Source organism: Stegodyphus dumicola, chromosome 6 (assembly GCF_044657685.1).
Source record: "Stegodyphus dumicola isolate Sdum_Otavi_A_Nest chromosome 6, ASM4465768v1".
Classification (NCBI taxonomy): domain Eukaryota; kingdom Metazoa; phylum Arthropoda; class Arachnida; order Araneae; family Eresidae; genus Stegodyphus; species Stegodyphus dumicola.
The window spans coordinates 39,645,358-39,670,258 of record NC_140773.1 but is presented as its reverse complement, the minus strand read 5'-3'; the positions used below and the strand labels follow the sequence as shown (position 1 = coordinate 39,670,258).

The following is a 24,901-nucleotide window of genomic DNA, read 5'->3' as shown; positions in this document are numbered from 1 at the left end:
CTCGATTCCAAAACGATTTTCAGATTTTTGGGGACTGTTTTGGCTACTAAAGCTTCGCGATGAATGAAGCAGTGGATAAATTTAGTTTCAAGTGCGACTTCCTTTATTTGAAAAATAACACGGGAATGTTTTTCTGTAAAAGTCCCAGCTCCGTCACTGCATATGACAATGCACTTATTCACAGGAATATCATTCCCAGACATAAAATTGTCAATTACGTTGAAAATTTCAGTTGCAGTTGCTCTATCATGAAGAAATTCACAAAATACAGTGGATGGACAAAAATATGGAAACACTTTGTGAAATGCATGTTTGAAAAGAAAGATTGATTTTAATGAAATCTGTGGGTGGCGCTGGCGTTTTTGACTACTAACGCCACCTATACAACTTCGTAAATGTGCTAAACAGTTCAGTTGTTGTCGGAGTACTGTTATGCGAGGTTGTCATTGCATTATGTCAGAGTTAACAGACTTCGAACGTGGACAAATTGTTGGAGCACGTATGGTAGGTGCTTCCGTAAGCAAGGTAGCCGAGGTGTTTAGTGTTTCAAGAGGTACTGTATCGAAGATTTATTCCGCATATTTGAAAAGCGAAAAAACATCATCTGCTAAATCACAGCGCGGACGAAAGTGTGTCCTGAGTGATCGTGACAGACGATCATTAAGGGCAATTGTGACGAAAAATAAGAAGACCACAGCTGCAAAAGTTACTGCTGAAATGAATGTTGTGTTACCGAACCCTGTGAGTACCAAAACAATTAGAAGGGAGCTTCATAAACAGGGAATTGCTGGCCGTGCTGCAATTGAGAAGCCACTCATCAGTGATGCTAATGCGCGTAACAGGAAAAGGTGGTGTTTAAGTCATAAAGCCTGGACTATAGAGCAGTGGAAGCGAGTAATATGGTCTGACGAGTCTTATTTCACATTGTTTCCCACTTCTGGCCAAGTTTAAGTCTGGAGAACGCCATCTCAAGCCTATAATACAGACTGCTTGTTGACAAGAGTGAAACATTGGCGGGGGTTCTGTTATGGTTTGGGCAGCCATATCGTGGTTCTCTGCTAGCCCCATGATAACTGTGTCAGGGCACATGACTGCCAAGACTTATGTGAACATTTTGGCCGATCAAGTTCATCCCATGGTACAAACTTTCTTCCCCGATGGTGATGGTGTCTTCCAAGACGACAAAGCCCCTGTTCACACAGCTCACGTTGTCCAGGACTGGTTTTCTGAGTACGAGGATGAGTTGTCCCATCTCCCCTGGCCACCACAGTCACCAGACCTGAATATTATCGAACCTTTGTGGTCTGCATTGGAACGGAAAGTGCGTTCTCGTTATCCACCGCCAACATCGTTATCTGAACTTGCCACCGTTTTGCAGGAAGAATGGTATAATATTCCCTTGGCAAACATACAGGAACTGTATTTATCCATTCCGAGAAGACTGCAAGCTGTTTTGGATGCCAACGGGTTTCCTACACCATATTAAGCAAAGAAACATGTTTTTTTAAAGGTGTTTCCATATTTTTGTCCAACCCGTGTAAATACTCTTTGGGAATTCGTTTATCTTCTTCGAAGCGTATGTAAACTAATAATTGAACAAAGTTTGTTATATCCAGTACTTGTAATATCCAGTTGCAATGCAAAATACTCACTGTGTTTTATTTTTTTAGTAAGTCTCTTTTATAGAATTTCCCATTCAATTAATTCGTCGACTTACTGTATCATTTGATAACGGAATATTATTAAGTTGATTAGCCGCTTTTTCGTTGAATAATTTCAAAAACATATTTTTAGTTGCCGGTATAAGGTTTTCTCCAATAGTGTAAGCCTGCTCAGTCTTGGCAATTCTTAGGCTTACTAGGTAACTAGCTTCCAAAGCGTTTTCACTTGAAGTAACAGAACCTTTCATTACTTATTTACTATTTTTTGAACTCCCATAATTTCCTCTTAAAATATTCTTCAAATTTATCCTTTAAATTGGCATGTTTAGATTCAACACAGTTTCATAGTTTGATTGGATAATAGTTCATCACCAACAACACACTGAGGTTGCGGGTTCATTTCATTCCCATTTCAGGTAAACCCAAATGATGAATAACTTTCTTTATGTTCTCTATGAACAATTTTCCTTTTCTTTTCAAAATTCATAGTGCTAGTAGATTAGCCTGGATCAATCACCTGTGAATCATCGCTTTTGCGCTTAGTCAATCCTAACCATTTTCCATTTTGAAAATCTAGGTTTGTTTTATTATTTATTTCACATATATTTAAATAATTAATTGTAATATATTACGAGTTCTTCAAAAACAAAAGACGATATTCTCAAATCGCGTAGAAAAGTAAGAAATGCAAAGCAACAAAAAGACAAAACACCTGCTTTTAGAGACAGCAGATCGACGTAAAAAATGATTCTAATTGAAACGGAAATGGTGACGAATGAAATTCAGATATGTTAATAAATCGATCTACTCTAAAAGAATTTATGAGATACTATTATTATAGAAAAGTAAGAAATGCAAAGCAACAAAAAGTCAAAACACCTGCTTTTAGAGACAGCAGGTCGACGTAAAAAATGATTGTAATTGAAACGGAAATGGTGACGAATGAAATTCAGATATGTTAGTAAATCGATCTACTCTAAAAGAATTTATGAGATACTATTATTATAGAAAAGTAAGAAATGCAAAGCAATAAAAAGACAAAACACCTGCTTTTAGAGACAGCAGGTCGACGTAAAAAATGATTCTAATTGAAACGGAAATGGTGACGAATGAAATTCAGATATGTTAGTAAATCGATCTACTCTAAAAGAATTTATGAGATACTATTATTATAGAAAAGTAAGAAATGCAAAGCAACAAAAAGACAAAACACCTGCTTTTAGAGACAGCAGATCGACGTAAAAAATGATTCTAATTGAAACGGAAATGGTGACGAATGAAATTCAGGTATGTTAATAAATCGATCTACTCTAAAAGAATTTATGAGATACTATTATTATAGAAAAGTAAGAAATGCAAAGCAATAAAAAGACAAAACACCTGCTTTTAGAGACAGCAGATCGACGTAAAAAATGATTCTAATTGAAACGGAAATGGTGACGAATGAAATTCAGATATGTTAGTAAATCGATCTACTCTAAAAGAATTTATGAGATACTATTATTATAGAAAAGTAAGAAATGCAAAGCAACAAAAAGTCAAAACACCTGCTTTTAGAGACAGCAGGTCGACGTAAAAAATGATTGTAATTGAAACGGAAATGGTGACGAATGAAATTCAGATATGTTAGTAAATCGATCTACTCTAAAAGAATTTATGAGATACTATTATTATAGAAAAGTAAGAAATGCAAAGCAATAAAAAGACAAAACACCTGCTTTTAGAGACAGCAGGTCGACGTAAAAAATGATTCTAATTGAAACGGAAATGGTGACGAATGAAATTCAGATATGTTAGTAAATCGATCTACTCTAAAAGAATTTATGAGATACTATTATTATAGAAAAGTAAGAAATGCAAAGCAACAAAAAGACAAAACACCTGCTTTTAGAGACAGCAGATCGACGTAAAAAATGATTCTAATTGAAACGGAAATGGTGACGAATGAAATTCAGGTATGTTAATAAATCGATCTACTCTAAAAGAATTTATGAGATACTATTATTATAGAAAAGTAAGAAATGCAAAGCAATAAAAAGACAAAACACCTGCTTTTAGAGACAGCAGATCGACGTAAAAAATGATTCTAATTGAAACGGAAATGGTGACGAATGAAATTCAGATATGTTAGTAAATCGATCTACTCTAAAAGAATTTATGAGATACTATTATTATAGAAAAGTAAGAAATGCAAAGCAATAAAAAGGCAAAACACCTGCTTTTAGAGACAGCAGATCGACGTAAAAAATGATTCTAATTGAAACGGAAATGGTGACGAATGAAATTCAGATATGTTAATAAATCGATCTACTCTGAAAGAATTTATAAGATACTATTATCTTTTTATAAAAGAACTTATTTTATTCCTATTAAACACAACATCCATTTCCATTATTCCTTTTAAAAACATCATTTGTGACGTTATGGCTAAAAGAATATTTGTGAGGATAAAAACGGTTTTTTTTTGTTGGAAGTCTACGAGGGGCTATTGACTTTGAATAAAACTCAGATCGCATTAATACGAGTGTTAGGAAAAAAAAACTTAAATAGGATTTTGGGGTATTTTTTTTTTTTTTTTTTTTTTAAATCTAATAGTTAAAAATACTTTGTTTCTTTGCGTACCACCAGTTGAGAATCGCTGTTTTAGACTCCATTAGAATAATTTATTCTTCAGATAAAATTGCTTGGAAATTGAAGTAGTTTGTTAACAACATTTTTGCGAGTTATAGGTTATTGCTCTTTCCTGTATATCTTAACCGCCCTTTCTTAACCATCTTTTTGAATTAATTGCAGACGTCGTCGTCTCTGGTATTACCACAGTAAACTGAAAATTGACTACATGCAAGAAAAGACTTTTCTAAGCAATTTTAAGCATAAAAGAACTTTTAATTTAAAACAAATCTTTAATATTCCATTTAAACACATAATATATAAAGCAAAATATTGGTAAAAGAACATGATTTTAAAATTCAAAAGATTTCATTAGATTTTTTTATAAAATTCATCATCTTTTCTTTCAATAGAATCACATGATCCATGACTGTTTCAAAATATTCTTATCAATATCATACCACTGAATTTTAGGTGAATTTTTAGTATCAGATGCTATTTGAGCCAATATTTCAAATTCCTCTGAAGATACACCTTTACCATTACTCAGGGTTACTTCCATTTTTTGAAGTGATAAACACGACTTTAGAATTAACGCTGAAAAATTCACATCAACATCTGACCAACTGAAGTCTAAATATTTTAGAGTATTTAGTTCACAATGCTTCAAAATTGTATTACGCAGTTGAAAATCAGATAATATTTTCAAACAGTTTATGTATAGTCGTTCTATATTTGGGCTGGAATCCAATATCAGACTCAAAGATTCCGCTGCAGTGGGAGAAATAATATAGGAACTATCAGTATCAGTACTAATACGCAATAATTTCAAATACTTCAAAGGAGGGACACAAGAATTTTTCTCATAATGAAAGTCAATTTCGCTCAGATTAAGCTTTTCTAATTTCTGGCAATTTTGTATCAAAAGTGAAGTAGAAACTGCCAGACCATGAATAAACAATGAAGTTAAATTTTTTCCTCGGATTTTTAAAAATTTGTTTAATTTCATTGGGTTTAATTGATAGGGATTGACGCCACTAGAACTAAGTAACTTTTTGGAATTGCGGTCATGAATACTGATCAATTCCAATTCTTCTAATTTCAGAAATTTAGAGCATAAATCTATAGATACTTTGTTATCTACAGGACAATACAGTTTTTTTATTTCTGGGCATAGAACAGTTAATATACTTAGACACTTTTCCTGTTCACGTCCAGCATAATGGACTGCAAGCTCAGTTAATGAATATTTTTGAACTGCATGTAATTTGTTTTCAGCGAGATCTTTCTTATGAAAACAATACAAAGCCCGTGTCAAATAAGGAGTATTAAAAACTTCAAGAAACGGCATGTTTTTTAGAATGAATATGATGGTTTCATCTCGAATCTTAACGTTATCTAAACGCAACACACGAAGGCTGGGAAATCCAACGCTACAAAGAGTTCTGAGTGATTTATCACTAATGTAATCATTATGTTGGAGGTCCAGTTCTTTCAGATATGGACAACATTTGGAAATGTATTCCATAATTCCATCATATTCAAATGGTATATACAGACAGAGGCATTCCACATTTTGCAATCGTTCTATAATTTCCTGCACTTTTTTTCGATGTTCCTTGAACATTCTTGCACCAAACTTTACTTTCAAAAGACCCTAAAGAAGAAAAATGGAAAAATATAAAATCAGTACTTGAAGTAACAACTTTGCTTATAAGATCCTAGTCAAATGTACATAGCCTGGAGCATAGCATTCTTTCAGAGCTTTCTGTTGTTAGCTTCTTCGTTAAGTGTGGAAACAAAAGCATTGCAGTTTTCTCAATATTATTATATATTCTTTTCAAATTTTGAAGTCTAAAACTTGCGATCTTAGACTCCAAGATTTGCGAGGTTAGGTGTTAATTAAAGTCTGCTGAAGGTTTAGTAACCGCTTAGGAGCGCAAGGTGCATGTCTAAGATCCCATATTTACGGGCTCCAAAATAATCCCTTTAATTTCACATAACTCGGTTTCCACCCCCCCCCCCCAAAGAATGCTAAGACCTTGGGACACAAACTGCTTAATCAGGCCTTGCGCCTAGTTGTAAATCTATAAAGCTTATAAAAGTTACCTAATTATATAATTTATTTAAAAAAATTAATGACGTTAATGATGATTCAATATGCTGTAAGAATTATGTTAATTTTATTAACAGTTTTTTAAGTTAAAGTTCCTTTCCTGTCAAATTCTTAACTTCAACTTACTACTTCCGGCCAGAACGTAGTTTTGGAATTTGCTGAATATTTAATGAGAAGGAGCGGTATTTAAACCACGAAGTTACTTATTGAGACAGAGAGAGAAACATTCTCAACTACGCGCGTCTGCGTTTTTGGCCGCTCTCTCTCTCAAAGCTATTTTTACGCTCGGCCGTACTCAGGCGTCACCATCGAGATAGATAAGGCCTGCGCGCTGGGTTACTACGTCACTGCTAGGGGACCGGTCTTCGCGCAGTTTAGCTTCCTTGCTAAACACCCGTTTTCCTAAACCTATTCTATGAAATTGGTATCTCATACTATAAAATCAGTCTAAAACAAAATTACAAGCGGCAATATAATGTTTTACAAAGCTTATACGAATATGAAATATTTTCATTTTCTTTTGTTATTATTTATTTTCAAAACAAAATTATTTGAGAATGGTGTGGTGCTTTTAAAAGCAAATCATTTCTTTGAAGAAAAATTGGTTTTAAAATTCAAGTAGCTAAAATTTTTACTTTGATTTTTCTGCAGTGTCTTTGTGTCTCTCGTTGATTCTCATCACCGCATCAAATTTTTTTGTTTCACCCACTACTTTAACAAAATGTTTGCCAGTGGGAACACTTGTTATCTCTCATTCTATAATTATTGCATATTTTTTATATCTATCATATTAATGTAGCAGGATTATAAAACATCAAACGAATGCAAGAGACTGCTTAATATTTAGACTAACATTTAAATGCCTTATATCAGTCAGAACATTTTTCTGAATGTAATAAATTACTAAATAGTCTAGTCTTAAAATTATTTCTTACTTACATATTGTATGTTAATCTGTATTACAGTTAATGTTTTCCTCTTAATGCTACATAATTATTCGGCAAGAATCTGTAGTTAATTGAGATAATGTTTATTACATAGCTCTGGAGACTATCAATATTAAAATTCCAAATAAGACAGGAAAAAAAATTTTTAAATAAAGTTATACACAATTTTTTTTTTGAAAATATTTTAAAAATATACGAAATACTTAAAAAACTTTTAGAAACTGAAATTTCTTGCAAATATTTACATCATACCTATTTAACTATAAACGTTACCTCTGTTCTGAAAATATTTTTTTTTACTACTGCTTCTTCAATAACTGTACATTTTTAAAATTTCATTTTGCAGTCTCGCAATTTAATTACCTTAATATGAATCTTACCTACATTGCTTTAGAAACTTTTCTATCATTCTCAGAAAGATTTATATTGCATAACAAATTTTAAACAAACTGATTGCATGATAATAACATACATAAAAGTGAACAGAAGCTATATTAGCTAAACATATGCATTTAAGTTTCATCATGATAAAATGATATTTAATGATTTGCAAAAAACATTGATATTTAAATTTAAGAACACAGTACTCTGTCAAGAATCAAATTTACTCTGCATTTGATATTCTACATATTATGTAATGAAATAAGTGTTATGCTTTTAACCCCTTAGGACAGTTATTTCATATTAAATTAGTTTCCAATTAAAATAAATAATCATAAATTTTGCTGACAATTTTTATATTACTAGTGTTAGTAATTATTACAAGGGATGATGCTTCAGATGTCAAAAGTAAACATAAATTCAATTCTTAAAACATAATGAATAAAAAATTACAACTTATAAAAGCCAACAAAAAGTTTGCTGAGGGTCTCTTAACCGTGACGTCACAAGCCAGTTTCGTTTCAGAGCGCAGGCCTTATCTATCTCGATGGTGACGACTCAGGCCCTTGCTAAGCTTCGTAGTAAAATAAGTTAAGGGGCCAACTCTCATTGAACCTTGATAGCTTTGGCTATACTTAGGTAATCTTAGTTTTAGTTTAATTCTTAGTCTTTTAAGTTCAAGTCCAAAGTGCGGACTTTATTTGTACACTCCCAGGCGGAGTTTTGTTAAATCTTATCGAAATAATAAAGGGTTATTTACCTTTCTCTCTTGTCGTTTCCTGTCTTCGAACTCTAGCGATTATTCGCTTATCAGTTCCTAGGTTCCTCACTTCCAACATTAACTTAGAATTCCAAAGTGAGGTACCTTACAGTGCATTAAAAGATTTCAATAGCAAATGTAAAAGATAGATCAAATTTTATGAATATTTCACAGACTCAGCACAGCTGTTTAAAATATAGTGATACTCATGAGTATCAGTTATTAAATACATATAGAACGCAATCATTTCTATTAAATAATTTTTCTATTACATAATAAAATGAGGTTTATTCTAACTATTTTTTTCAGTTATAAAAAATTTAAAAACTTTTACAGCGTTATGGAGTTGTTAAATTTTGCTTTTTTTAACAAATACTTTCTTTTTACATGAGAGTTAAATGATATTGTTTTTAGAAATGGGCAGGATATTAAAAAAAAATGTAAATTATAAACTTAGTTCTTAAATGTGGTTGCTGATAGAACTTAGTTTCTAAAATTAGAAGTCCTAGCCTAGGATACCAGGAAACATGGATAAAATTAAGTAAATAAAATAAGATAAAATGCAGAGACAAAAATATTAATAATTAATAACAATTAAATAAATCATGATAATTAAATAAATAATTATTTAAAATAAAATAACAAAAATGAAATAATGAAAGGAATGACAAGTAAATAATAAAATTAAAAATAAAATGTAACAAAAATTAAATATAGCAATGAAACGTATCAAACGGGAGTAAATTAATAGTAAAAACAAGATACAGAGAATAAAAGAAAGGCATGTATTTTGAACTGTATCCTTTACGGTGAGGTGAAATGGAATTATCATTTTAGCCACTAGTACATTTAAAGCTTTCTTGATCATATAAGTACAACCCAAACTTTTTAACGAGGCAGGTACAGCCCATGAAACTTTCTCATCCTTATAGAAGACCGTTTCTACACGAAGTTTTGGTCGCAAAATTTGCTTTGAACTTTGCTCTTTTCAGCGAAAGTGGCTCTACTTTCAAATCCAGCGCCAATATTAACTTCATTAAACGCTGAAGAAATTCTTGTATTAGTAACGTATAACGATTCATTAGTAATCCTTCATCAGGCATCAATACTAATGAATTTGAATCAGATGTACAATAAAATACCGGAACTCGGCGCTTTTGGGGTTTTCAGCCAACTTTGGATTTAAAAAAAAATCCGAAAAGAAAGAACTGTATTTTATGAAAATAATGTCAGAACTTAAAATATGTTTTGAACTTACAAACATCATACTAATTCAGAAGTCAAACAACAAAAATTAGCGTTATATTTACGAAATTTTCACAGGACTAGTTTCGATGGTTTTACCGAACCACCATCTTCAGCTGCAAAACCGCAAATGAACAGATAGGAAATAATGATTAGATAAGATAAGAAAACCTGGACAAGAATAAGCAAGTGGCGCCATCTGTTGGTGAAACCAGAACTAAAACATAATTTCTTTAAAGGCCGAAGGCAAATTTGGATTGGAATTAGGATCGTTAACTAGAACAGAAAGATTTTTATGAATGTGAAATGCCTCTAGAAAATCCAGTTCTCCAATGGAAGATGTTTTTTGAATAATTTTGGCAGCAGAAAAACTGAAAGTGTGGTTTTCGGACCAACAATGTTGAGCAACAGAAGACTTCTGTGTTTCCTTTTATTTAACATATGCCTCACGTTGCTTGACGCGAAATTTTAAGGCTCTCTTAGTTTGGCCAATGTAAATTAAACCACACTGGCAAGGAATCCTATAAATACCCCAGGAATTCATATCCGGAATGGGGTCCTTGAGTATGGAACTCGGAATTTTATTGATGGGAGAATAAACAACCCGAAAGTTAAATTTCTGCAAAATATGTGCAACTTTATAGCTAATTGATGGAAAGAAGGGAATGACAACAGAATTTTTATAATCTCCTAAAACAAGAGTGTGCCTTTTAGTGTGTTGAGATGAGAATTTTTTAACTGCTTGATTAATAATGTTGGGTGGAAAGCCCCTGTCAATAGCTATTGCTTTTAAATAATTTAGTTCTTCATCAAGGGCTAGTTTGGAGGAGCAAACTTGAAGAGCACGGAAAACATAGGAATAAAATGAAGCTAACTTTTGTTTAGTCGGATGACATGATTTAAAGTGTGGTGGAAGGCAAACCGATGAAGGTTTACGGTAAACCGTAGTACTGAAGTTGGATGTGTTACGTGTGACCAGAATGTCGAGAAACGGAAGCGAATTGCAAGTCTCAAGTTCAAAAGTGAACTGAATAGCAGGATCAATAGAATTCATTGTTGAAAGAACTTTATTTAAATCATCTTTATTACCTTCAAACAGAGTAAAAGTATCGTCTACGTCGCGGAACCATAACGGGAAGTTTAAAGTTTCAAACAATTTTGATTCATAATAATGCATGTAGATATCAGCCAGCATGGGACTGAGGGGGCTTCCCATGGCTAATCCCTCAGTTTGCTTTTAATATTTATTTTGGAAAACAAAATGTGTTTGTTTCAAACAGAGTTGAGTGAGAGAAATTAGCTCATCAATTTCGATGCAAGAGAAATGAAATTTTTTCTGCTGCTAAAATTATTCAAAAAACATCTTCCATTGGAGAACTGGATTTTCTAGAGGCATTTCACATTCATAAAAATCTTTCTGTTCTAGTTAACGATCCTAATTCCAATCCAAATTTGCCTTCGGCCTTTAAAGAAATTATGGTTTAGTTCTGGTTTCACTAACAGATGGCGCCACTTGCTTATTCTTGTCCAGGTTTTCTTATCTTATCTAATCATTATTTCCTATCTGGTTCATTTGCGGTTTTGCAGCTGAAGATGGTGGTTCGGTAAAACCTTCGAAACTAGTCCTGTGAAAATTTTGTAAATATAACGCTGATTTTTGTTGTTTGACGTCTGAATTAGTATTTATTCGGCGTCTTATTGTGTCTTAATTACAAACATCAATCAATGTTTTGAATTTCGGTACGTTTGTTACACTATGTTACTGCAGTGCAAAATCTTCCAATTTCATCAGCTTTTTTCCCTTTTTAAAAAAATTATTATCTTTTGGGGAAATTGTTAAGTTTCCGAGTGTTTTTAATTTTGAGCAGATTTTTAATTTGTTGTTCAAAGGTGTATTGTATCCATTACGGGAAAAAAGAGTGGTTTGAAAATTTTCGATGCAGTTTAAGTATTGACCACAATGTTTATTTCTAACACCATATCATATACACTGGCGAGAAAGAATTAAAGAACAACTGTAAAATGTCATGTAACGTTTTTCAGCTAAGAATAAGTAACTTGCATTGTAACTTTATTTTGCCATGCCTAGCTTACCTTAAAGATATAGAATTGCCTATTTCTTCAAAAAATAAATTTAAATAATAAGATATGGAAATGTGACAAAAAGTAGGATAGGGAAAATTTAATGTTAGATATTTAATAGAGATACATAAAAAATTAATAAGGCGTGTGTTACAAAAATTTAGCAATTTTCGTATTTTTTTAACTTATTATAATAATTTTATAATTACGAAATATTTTTACATAACGTATCTGAAAATAGATAAGGATAAAACAGTACAGACATAGAAGAAACGAAAATGTTTCGACGCATTTTTTTATAATAGAAACGTTCATTTTACTTTAAAAATTAAAGTCAGTGGCCTAAAACTGCAATACTGTACAGTACAAGTGAAGAAACTGATAGTTTCACTCACGCGTGTGTCGGATTTGCGCAATGCTTATGAGGTCCCACAAAATTATCATAAATATTAGGAAGACCCCACATCAAAAAGTTTAAGAAACCCTGTCCTAGGGCATCCTATGCATGTTCTAGCGGACCTATATCTGGAGAACAAATTGGCTATTATATTCGCTGGATTTCTTCACTCTAAGTGCAATCAGTTACTTGTAAACATGACGGGAACAATACTTATAGTCCATTATGAGGAAGTTATTACCGGTTATATCCCATTTTGACATAATGCTCAAGCATCTCATCTCTTTACATTTCAGCATTCATAATTGCACTGGTAAAAATAAATTGGTCAGTGCGGCCATTCAGATGATATCAGCTCACACCACAAATCTACCGTCTTTATACCAATGATTTTCATGGATATTTTAAGGCTTAATTTTTTTTTTTTTTTTTTGTTTTTTTTTGTTTTTTGTTTTGCCCCCTCCAGATCGTTATAGGTCACTCTCAAAATAAAGTCGAAACTTATCAGCAAAGACATCTCCGTTCCAGTCGATAGAACTCCAACCGCAATGGTCTCTGTACCACTGCAATCGGGCGCATTTTACTTGAGCTAGTGGTCATAAATTATGAGTTTCCTTATACATAGCTAACATTTTATGCAGCTAAGGTATACTTGAGTAATCGAGTTTCCCTAACTGCATTCTGTTCTCTTGGGATCTGGGCTGACATCAGCTGCGTATTTCTTTAGCAGTCGTTTTCCAAGTAATGCTCCTGAGGGCCTGTTGTGGTAAGTTTTAGATTTTCGGCTAGTTGTCTGTATACATCCTCAGTGTCTTTGAACAATTTCCAGGTTCTTAATATTCTTGCTTCCATTTTCCCAATAAAACGCTATTTTCAATCAATCCGTCAGATGTCTTCTCAACCTTCCATATCCAAAATCTTTATCCAGCTACTAGTATGATCTTTGAAATTAGAATCATAGGTACTCCTTTTAACTCATTTCCACATATTTCGAAAGAATAGAAATAAAAGTTTTGTATTTCTGTGTAGCGAAGCTGAATGCCAGTAGATTACGTGATGACACTGTCCTTGCAAGGATTATCGTTTAATTAACTCATTATTTGTGATCTGATCTGCGCTAATTAATTCATTATCTCTGATATTATCTACGCTTTTGCTTCAAAAATGTCTTCAAGACATGTCAAATCCAACTCACGGCTTCCAGCGATTCCAACCCCCAAAGTAGTTCCAGTATTACAGAGTATGAATTGAACACTATCCTAAATACAGTCTTTCTCAAAAATATGCAAGAAGAAGGCACCGACGATCAAAAGAAAATTCGAATGAACTACTCATTTCTTGTCTCTAAAGACGACATAAAATTTAAGAGAGCAGAGATTAGAAACATCATCCACAAACTCCCCAAAGGCAAAGCCTCAGGCCTAGATGGTATATGTAATAAAATCTTGCAGGCAATCTTTAGAAACATGACAGAAATTCTAATTTCCCTCTTCAATAAATGACTTTCACTCAAGGTCTTCCCAGACACTTTCAAAAACAGGGCAAATTATTCTATTTTTCAAACAAGACCAGGACCCTTAGGATGTTGATCGGGCTCATATTGCCCGATCAACATCTTGCCAGCTCTAGGCAAAATTTATGAAAGAGCAACTGCCGGGCGAGTGATTTATTTGTAAACAAAGGTTTCGTGAATTTTAAAATTAAAGCTTAAACAAAACTGTTTGTTTAAACTTTCTTCTGACTCAGTTATTATTTACATAGACGGGCGATAAGTAAATTGACAATCTCAGCATTGTCCACGGTTACGGTTTATCAAGAAGTGAACCCTAAAACTGGTGCCCAACGGAAAGGAAAATGCCTGGAAATATTACTACCTTTATAACTTTACTACTGCGAAATATCGGCAATATAATATCGGTAATATGACTATGGAAAGTTTTGCGTACAATTCTGGATACATGCGAACATTCGTGAAGTCAGCAGTCAGCGTTGATTGAAGAAACTCACTTTCAACATTCAAAGAAGGCGTTCCAAACTTACAACAGATACATTTTTAGATGTTGAAATTTAAAAGTAATGGATGTCAGATAAGAGAAATTAATGAGTGCTTTTTTTTTAAAACTGTCAATGGCATTTTACAGTTTCTACAAAAATAAATAAATAAATAAATAAATAAAAATCTGAAATGTTTCAGATTTTAAATTACGTCCAAAGGGGCGTTTTTTAACATTTTGTGTGTTACCTTTCTTTATTAAATATCATGTTCCTCGCACTTAAACCATAAGATCCAGTGCAACAGCAATATCGCAAAATAGTTTTAAAACGAGCATATCTTTAGAATTTCCGATACAGAGACTCACGCGCTGGAGATAAAAATGTTTTTTCTGCACAACGTTGCCATTGCTCGCTTTGAAATCCTTGAGTTTGTTAATCAAAAATTCGTCAAAGTTTTAAAAAATAGGAAATCGATCATAAAATAAATTTCAAATTTCAAATTTGGTCTTCCACATGCTCATATTCGTTGGAGGATTACGTTATTCAAAATTCGATGACTCTATGTACCGTTGTTTTATCACAATACGAGAAATATACATACATTTATGCAGATTTTTCATTATTTAACTTCTTCAAATATAATGCAGGACTCTAACATTTTGTGGCAACAGTTTGAAAAGTGAACCGACATTTATGAGTCCGACGCAAAATGCCAAAACGAAACTAATAGTCCTTCGGGATTCAAATCCCTTTGGACTAAAAAGAACAATATTTGAAATCTTTCTACAACGGTTTAATAATGTTTTTATTTTAGATATATTAGATGAACGCAGCATATTCTTTAAGATTTCCTGTTTACATTATTGGTGCACTACAAGAACATGTATCGCTTAGATGATGTGGAAAGTACAGCTATTCCACTTAGCTTGGAAACTTATGTTTGTAAAATGTTTCTTCATACGTGTTAAAATTTTCAGTTTATTTTCCAAAATGAAAATTTGAAATATTTCTACATAAGAAATTTATATAATGACTTACACACATATAACTGAATAGAAAAAAAGAAAATTTTACCTCAGCAATTTCAACAACTCTTTCTGTAAGTTCTTCCCAACAAGTGAGAGAAAGGAATTTATAGAAATCAAACTCCTTAAGGTATTTGTTTACTAAAAATTTCACATATTCTGATTTTAAATTTTTCGTTTCACTCAGGTTTTCTATCAGATAAGTTGAATAACGTTTCTCTGGAAAACAGAAAAGGAAATTGTAACAGAAAAATGAGAACTAAAATATATGAATTTTTTTATGAATGAAAATAATAGAAAAATGAGAACTAAATATATGAATTTTTTACATAGAAACATTTCACACTGACAAGCGCTAATCTGTTTTCTGTTCATTTGCACTATAAAGTATATTTTCTTAATGAAAAAGCATAAACACAGAAGTCTTAATGACAACTCTATGGATCAAGAAAGATGATTATTTTGACTAAGACTGACTAAAAATTTTTAATAACGTAAGTCATTAATTAGGAAGTTACAAAATATAACAATTTTATGAACGCTTTGCAAAAAACCATCGACAGACGATTTCGCTCTTCTGCGGAGGTAGTCTCCTTACAGAGATTACATTCAATGCCGATAGTTACTTATGTTCCTAAAAATACTGATCATATTGAGATGTAATCGTCTTCGAAATGCGGTCTGCTTGAGAACATCGTCTTTTAATAAAATAATATAAATGAATTTATAAGGTATTTCTCCCGCCTTCTTGGCATGCCTTCGTGGTGTGGTGATCTGCACGCTCAGCGCGTAATTCAGAGGTCCGCGGTTCGATTTTCGGCGAACGCGTTGCGAATTTTTCATCTTACCTGCTTCCAAAAAAATCCTAACGTCTATACAGTGGCGACCGAACTAAAAGGGTGCTGAATGATGATTCTCCTCACCCAGGATTTGGCGATTGGGTCCTCTAAAAAAACCCACCCTAGTCGCCCTTTAAAAGGGGGAGTATATAAGGTATTTCTCTCGCCTTCTTGGCATGCCTTCGTGGTGTGGTGGTCTGCACGCTCAGCGCTTAATTCAGAGGTTCACGGTTCAATTCCCGCCGAAAGCGTTGCTAATTTTTCATCTTGCCTGCTTCCAAAAAAATCCTAATGTCTCAACAGATTAGTTCATTATAATGAGCTAAATTTTTAACATAGATAGTTTTAGAGTAATATTAGTTTTTCAAACACTTAAATAATACAAAAGACAATGAATGTATTATCAACATAAATATTGATTTGTAACAAAAATATTAGGCATTCAAAATAAATTGCCTGCAAAACGTAGGAAAGAAACTGTTAGGTTTTAGAGCAAATATTTTTTGCATTAAATTTTTATTACGGCATATACCAAATATTTATTATTGTGAAGGCGGACATTATAATCTTTATATAAATTTAGTAACAAATTTGCACCCACTTCTGCGATCATATTTGGACCATTCTTTTCACTTTCTCATTTCCTTTTTCTATAATAATTAGTAAACAAAATCATTAAATGATGAAACTACATGTAGCTTCATTGGCTTCTTTTTTCCATTGCTTCTAATTTTTTTTTCCCTTTTGTTTCAAAGATAAGGAAAATTTGTGAAATACATGGTGTCTCAAAAGGTGTTTGCCAAACTTAATATACTAGTCTGTCATACCATAATAAACAAGATTTACATAAGAGCTTATGTCCGAAAATGCGACAGCTAGAGGGCAATGTTTGCATTCTTATAGGAAAATGGGAAGCGGGATCATTTCAGACGAGGACGTTGCAGGAGAAGGAGGAATCGGTTTACTAACTCAGAACTGGCTGATACGGCATTACTTGTATGGCGCGGCGGACTAGTCGCATAGCAGCCGCAATACCCCGACCTGATTCCCTTGGATTTCTACTTGTGGCGATGTATCAAGTCCATGGTATACGAAACGACCATAACATCGGACATGGATCTCATTATCCAATCTCATTATCCCACTATCATGGGATCAATTATATCTCATTATCCCACTATCATGGAAGTGGCGGCAAAGTCTGTGTCACACCTGCCCATTTTGAACGGGGCCATGAATCCATGCTTCGACGTAGTGAAGTATGCATTGTGGCGAATAGAAGGAATTTTTTACATCTATGATTTAACCATGTTCTTTAATAAAAATGATATTAACACTTCTTTGGACTTACTTTCTTTCTCCCCGAACTTTGTCCTCTAGCGGTCACCGTCTGCATTTTCGGACACTAGTTCTTGTATAAATCTTGCTTGTCATAGTATGAAAGGCCAATATGGTATGTCTGGCAACGCCTTTTTGAAAAACCCTGCATATGGTCTATTTATCATGTGATATTACCGCTTTGCTTCAGCATTCATACATTTGCAATTTTCTTGTTATTCTATTTTATCTTGCATTTAGCATTTTTTCCCATTTTGGCAGCAGGTTTCTTTCTGTGTATACATCCATACCATTCATATTCATTGTATGTTCATACCATGCTGCCATGCATGTTTATACATTATTATTGACTTTTCTTGTGTCTACATATTTTAATGTTTCCTAAATTGGCTCTCGATGAGAGAAACTTGCATTATTATATACTTCGCTTCAGTTATTCAAGCAAACGTAAATCTTTATTAATTACTTTATCTTACAATAGCTTTATTCACCTTTTAAATTAAGTTACCTGTTATTTTGGTCTTTCACTTTCTTCTTATATATAAAAATGTAATATTAAATTAAAACTCTAATCTCATTCTTAATTAAGAAAATTTTTCCTTTAATTTATATCTAATTTTATAACACAGAGGGGGCTTTAGTCGGTCTCGCTGTTCTATCATTTGAATAACTTGCCATTTGAGGGAGCTAGTATCGCTAGTTTATTGCGAGTTTGGGCAGGGATTTAAGAAAACTTAGTTATAGAGTCTGTGGTTATTTTTACGCGAAATTTTTCTGTGCTGAAATGGATCGATATTCAGTTGATTGACCATGTTTATTTTCAGTTAGAGATCTTTATCCTTGTGACCAAAGACCTGCCGAAAATTTCTGGAAGTTGTCTAGAACCATTGACTATTAAGCTAAAGCCTTCGCCAAGCACATTACATGCATTAAGTGGCAAATTTGAATAAACAGGATACGTAACTGATCACAAAGAGGATGTGCATATTCTGTCTCATTCAACTGGCGACATTCTGGAGTTACTCAGATGTCATCAAGAAAATCACGCCATCACAAGAAGTGTGCTGAATCCTTTTGACTTGCTTTGCCTTTTCGTATAGCTCTGGCTTTATCACCAGTTGACACCTTTTTATCAAAGTTTGCAAAGATTGAATAAAAATCACAGAAGAACAGAAAATACCGATATAAAGCGTGCTAATTTTAGTTTCAAGGAACTAATTCAAAGGAATTATCAGGAACTTCGATTGGAGACTTGTATCCCTAGTCTCCTCAAATGGGAAACATTTTGAAAGCTCATAATTTCATTTCATTCATTCCTATGTGCAATTTATAAACATTTTAGATAAAAACCTTGTTCTCTTTGAAGCTTGTTCATATTCCTTTCAATATTCCTTCATATTCTTTGAAGTTTGTTCATATTCAAGGTCCTGTGAATCATGGTATACAGGCCATGTTTTATTTCACTTAAATTTTTTTCTTGTTTCTATGACTTTCCTCATTTGACTAATAGTAACATCAGAACATGGGCACAAATTTTGTAGGGGCGAGGAGCGTTGAATTGCATTCGTCGTTGGTGTGGGCCTTGGGTACCTTGTAGGCGAAAGTACAATTTAATCCAGCTCTATCCGAATACTGAAAGATAACCTCTTAGAGCTAGATTCGAAAGTCTCTCTCCCTTCCGCTTCTACCAGAAAACTACTCGACGGGACATTAGGCGGAAAATACATTTTAAGTGACCTATGCGCTTAATACATCTAAATCTCCGTAATTCGAGTCCGAACCTAAAGATACGGCAGCCAGTATCACTAAACCCTTATACCAATTAGGCAGCTCAATAAAATTTGATGCAAGTTGATAGTCAGCTGACTGAGCCTTTTAGAAAAAATGCAAGCTAACAACAGCTTTATTAGCTACTACTAGTATAATAAATGTTGTAATATGGCTTTTTAATGCTTGGAAAGGTATAAAAATTCTCGATAGTTAAATAAAAGGCATCAAATTTCCTTTATCACAATTAAGATGGCTTCATTATCAGTGCGTATAACACAATCCGATAATGATACACTCTACGAGAAAAATTAAGAGCCCTCTATTCGCTTGCAAATCAGATTTCTTCCAGCATTTACAACAACTTTCATGAATATTTAATGTATTGTCTCATCTTTTCATCCAAGAAAATTGATGCTGTTTAATGCATCAACATTTTTTTTTTTTTTTTTTTTTTTTTTTTTTTTGTACCTTTAAGTTTTCCCTCTTTTCTCATAAGATGCATATATTTTCATACTTTTTTTTTTTTTTTTTTTTGCTTTTTTCTGTTGTGAACTGCTACGATTTTATGAAGTGTGTTAGTTTGCTTGAAAATAAAGTTCATAGTTTAAGTGAAAAATGTCTAAGAAAAGAAGATATTTCAAAAAGGGTATACGACTGGCTTATCATTAAAGAAAAAATGTCAATGGTCTCCATCTTCTGTTTACTTCAAAACATATCATTCATCAAAATTAGATATATATAAACATTATATAACGTCTTCTGTGTTTTATTAAATTTAATGCAGATTTTATCTCTATTCAATTTAAGCAATTCAAATAGTGTTCCAGAAAAAGGTCACATGGACATTAAAAGAAAAAGGAAAGAAGAAATAGTTTTTGCTAAAGTTATGTCTCATAACAAAAGCTTTTTACCTTCTTGTACGAAGTAAAGGAAGTCATTGAAATCGCGAAAAACTTCGGGTGTCATATTTCAACGAAAATATAAATTTTTACTCTTCCCGAATGCATATTTCAAAAGTACACATCTGTATCGCCACCGAGACAGTGGCTTCTAGAATGGACCAATGGGCATCTAGTAATATTTCACTCATTTCACACGAGCTTTGCTGTGCTTTAAGCAAGATGGCTAAAAATGTTTTGCCACGCACTTTAGTTATTTTATTCCTGTACAAAATAACTAAAGCTTCGTGAATTTCTTGTGAAAATTTTCAGTTCGAAATAAGATCAAATATAAGCGTAATTATATATGTAAATAGTTAGAAGTCTTAGCATTTTTTATTGCAGTTTATATGAAAAAGATGTTCTATAATAATAGCCAATGCACAGTGTTATTCAAAGTGAACTTTCCCAATTTGCGTTTCGACAAATTTAGTGTGTTAAATTTCACATTAATAACTGTTCACCCTTAAAAGTATTGCCTTGTCTCTTCAAACAGAATGAATTTATCTTATTCAAAACGAATATATTTAATTTATTCAACTATAACTTTTAATGCTAAGAATAGGTATAATGAGATCATTCACAATATATATTTGGAATCTTACAATTTCAAAATTAAAGGAATGCAAGCATCGAGATAAGAAAATACTAGATTCATTGTAACATTTCCAGTTATTAACAGCCTAGTAAAAAAATTATGTACTTGAATTCTGTTAATTCACAGGAGTTAGTGAATGCATAATAGTCGATGCTGATTGTAGCTTGAGTCATTTTCTAGATATAAAAATCGCTAATATGCCATGAACATTAATCCGAGTGCGTGTTAAGTTTTGCGAAAGGGAAATGTTGATGATTAAATAAACATATAAAATAAAACCACTACGCGATTTTTTACTAAAATTTTAGCAGCATTTATACGCCATTATAATTGGGAAACAAATGCAAAATAAATCGTAGACAAAAACATGAACTCATAGAAGCTCATTGAAGCTCATTAGTCCGTTTTTGAAACCCCTTCCTCAGTGGCGATATTGATGTGAACTTGTGAATTATGCTTCCCGAATCCGTTTGGATGATTGTTTTGCTTGACATCTGTACGCACCGGCAGAATAAGGGACTCTTTTTTGCGAAACGGGTTATAAGATGGATTTAAAATGGTTTCAAAACGGATTTTTTCGCGACGCCTGTATAAACGTATGTATGTATCTCGCATTACTCGAAACCGTAGAGTAAGTCGCAGAACGTTGAAATTTTATATATGGATCTGCTACAAGATCTACTTGTGCATCTTCTTTATTGCGATCTGCAGTATTAAATGTCTCTCTCTCCTTTTATATAATTTAAGAAAGGAGAACAAACTGAAAAAGACCTTTGTGGTCAAGAATTTTGCGCACTGAGCTGCAAAAATTAGAAAACAAGGTAAAAAGAAAATTCTTCATGCTTGCGCTTAAAAGTCATTGTGATACTGTGGTTCCTCTGAAAAATATTTTACCATAAGTTAAAATAAAGTGCAATGAAAAGTGTAAATACAATATAAACGAAATCCTCACTAGAATAATATTACAAATAATAAGCGTATTTAAAACTCAAATCAAACTGGAAGTAATACGTTGATTAAAATTAAGACAAGCTTTAAACATTTGAATAAAAATACAATTGTTATATAAGACATAAGCAAAAATACAAAAAAAAAGCGGTAAATGGTAAATTAGCCCAATTCGAATCTCATTATTGTCTCTTCAGGGGAAATACATAATGGTTTTCAAATCCAGCTAATTCCATATCGCGTTTCGTCAAAACAGAAAATCGAGACTGTACACGAAACTTTTTGAATATTTAACTGATAAAATAACCTAGATAAAAACTTTAGTCTCAATTTCTCTGTTTCATTTTCCGACGCGTTCGCTTGTAAAAGTAAATGAAAAACACATACATATACCACCCTCTTACCCGGCTTAAAAGTTCTTCCCCGACTTTTACTTTCGCAATCGTTGGTCATAGTCATATACTCCCACTTAGAGAAGTGTTTTAAACGACGAAACTGTTCATGTCTTGTCAATGCCAAATTTTAGAAAATTAATTTAAGACAAAGAGCGAAATCTAGCTGCATATATAATAATATATTTTATGTGTAGTTAATCTAACAATAGTTATCTAACTATATTTAACAGGCTGTACAAGGAAGCCATGTTGTATTCACATCAGAATTTTTCAAACAGTACTCTTACCGTTTAAGATAAACTCTTAAACTCAGTCACGAGAAAGTTTTTCGGAACTAGGTCCATGGCTCAAATTATGGCGAAGACACATTAAAAAATCAAATGTTTCTGCGCCAGGATTCGAACTATGGTTCTTCTATCGCTGCAGTACGTGATAATTATATGCAGTAGAAGAAACCGTATGACGGAATGCAATAATTGCTTCTATCCTCTTCCAATTAAAGGGTGATGGGGAAGAGGCGCGAGACCCATTCGATCAAATCTAGATGGTAAAGAGTTATCTCATTCTACATCATAGATATGTAAAGAGTGTTAGATTTATCGTAGTTAGGAAACTTGAAACATCAGCTACGCTCCTTCTAGGATTTCAGCTACGGATCTTTCACAGCTAAGCAAATTTCCATTTTACGGAAACTAAAATTAGCTTGCATTTAAAAATATCAATGCAGCATCTACTTTAAAATTAAATAAATATGATGTATGAAAAAGTAAAAAAATTCTTTCTTCTTGTAGATGTTCTATTTCCGTTTCATGAGAATGTCTTGAGGATCAATTTAAAGCTTCAGGTTTTTCCAATTGTGAAAATATAACGCTTTACGTGCTACCTTTAATCAGTTCCAAGAATGACTGATTAAAGGTAGCAATGACGCAGTGTTAAGGTTTGAATGCATCCTGTTCCTAGGTACTCGTTAAACATAGATCCGAATTATTTACATTTATTTTGCAAAGTTACAATTTTTGTAATTTTTCATTATAAGAATACTTAATTGAGTTGAGTTAATCTAAGTACTATATGGATTATAAACTATATGGGTAATAAACTGTATAGATTTCTTTTTTGAATTAGAACGGTAAATTAAAAACTTACGCAAAAATTGCAAATTTCTCAGGAGAGGTGCATCCTCAGACGTAGAATATGCATAATTAAAAATGTTAAAATTATTAACTATAGACGATAAGCATAATTTTTCCAAACTTAAAGGTTCCATAATTAGAGAGGTGCAAACGAATGCAAGCCGCTTTCTAAAAGGTGCAATCTGTGACTTCGGCGGCGCATAACATTGAGATAAAAAGGTGAGATAAGATAGCTGATCTATTGTTTCAGATGCCAGCGCAATGATTAGAATATTTCATTAATTGATATTGTGCAATAATAAGCACACAGTCCATGAAATATTGGAGGTGCATATTTTACGTGGCTGAAATATTTAATGCAAAATAAACTTTTTTCTCTTTATTTGTCATTCAAGAGGAGTTATTAATTTCCTTAAACGGAAAAGTACATGATCGTTATACTCAAACACTGTTGGTAACAGATGACGTATAAATATTTTCACTTTTGTTCAGTATAGTAAGTGTGCTTTTCTCAATGAAATGTTAACAAAGTCCATTTACAAAGCCATATTACCTAGATTTCATAACGGCACATCTGGACGATGACTGGACGAATTTTTTTTTAAAAATTAAATAATGAAGAATCAATATGTATGTATGTAATAATAAAATTCCATAGTCAAGATTACACTTAAAATTCTAACTGTATGTTCTTTTCATTTTTTAATGGCGACGGCCTCTTATTTGAAAGTACGTGAAATTAAATCCACAGCTCCGTAGTCAAGTTGTTTTTCCCGCCTTTTCTACACGTACAGTTATAGAATGTTCTGGAGATATTTAAAGCGAACTGGAATGGCTGACGTCATTTCTTGGAAGCTCCGCCTTTCCAGAGGCTATAAAAGGACTCGCAAAGAAATATCGGGGTCTTTTCTTTAATGTAACGATGCGGTAAACTTCACACAAAAAGTTATTAGTAGTTCTTTTTTATTTACTTCGACGAACTGATTTTTTGTAACTGCTATTTCTCCTGAATAATAATAAATGGATCCTGGTTTTTTTTTTTTTTTTTTTTAATTTATCGTCTGATACTTAGAGCATTCGACTACATCTATGATTCTTCACCAATCTATTTATTGCGAACAAAAGCTGGTACATCACATGTATATATATTCCTAGCATTATGGAAAAAAAATGGCGCCTAGAACCACAAAAGTTTTGATACACGTAATCCTCAACTCGAGCACGTGTACCTCGAAGCCGAATTTTGGATTTCGAATTTTTTTTATGTTTCATATTTTGTACAAATTATGTGACGGAGATTTTATGTGACGGAGTGCAACAACGTAATATTTAATAAACAAAGTTAAAAACATGCAAAGTGTTACTAAAAACATGAAGTTGTGTAAGTCATCTCACTAAGGAAAATGAACATTGATATTATAAACTGGTAAAACACTGAAAAAAAAATGTATGCCATTGTATCGGAAATTCTAAACATACTCTCCTTTTAAAAGTTTTTTGATTTTGTGTTCAATTGTATGTGGCATAAGTGCGAATAAAGCTTTTCTTAATAATAAACCTGAAAAGACACATACATGAACAGCCCCCCCCACTCCATACACGTTTCGAGAGCATTTGTGATAAGCCATTTTGCGCTAAAATATTAAAAAAAATATATCTGCAAAATTTCCGATAGACAGTCTCGCGCGCTGGAGATAAAAATGTTTTATTTCCTGCAGCGTCA

The 24,901-nt window shown here is 32.8% G+C and overlaps 1 protein-coding gene across 1 annotated transcript; it reads right to left on the bottom strand.

Moving 5' to 3' along the window:
• Window positions 1-4,526: 4,526 nt before the first annotated feature.
• On the bottom strand, window positions 4,527-23,361 carry LOC118179711 (uncharacterized). The gene is made up of 3 exons (XM_035348877.2): window positions 23,192-23,361; window positions 15,269-15,438; window positions 4,527-5,928 (listed from the first exon to the last, which is right to left on the bottom strand). Exons 1-3 carry the CDS (start codon window positions 23,310-23,312, stop codon window positions 4,687-4,689), a joined length of 1,533 nt encoding a protein of 510 aa, XP_035204768.1. The 5' UTR covers window positions 23,313-23,361; the 3' UTR covers window positions 4,527-4,686.
• Window positions 23,362-24,901: the final 1,540 nt, after the last annotated feature.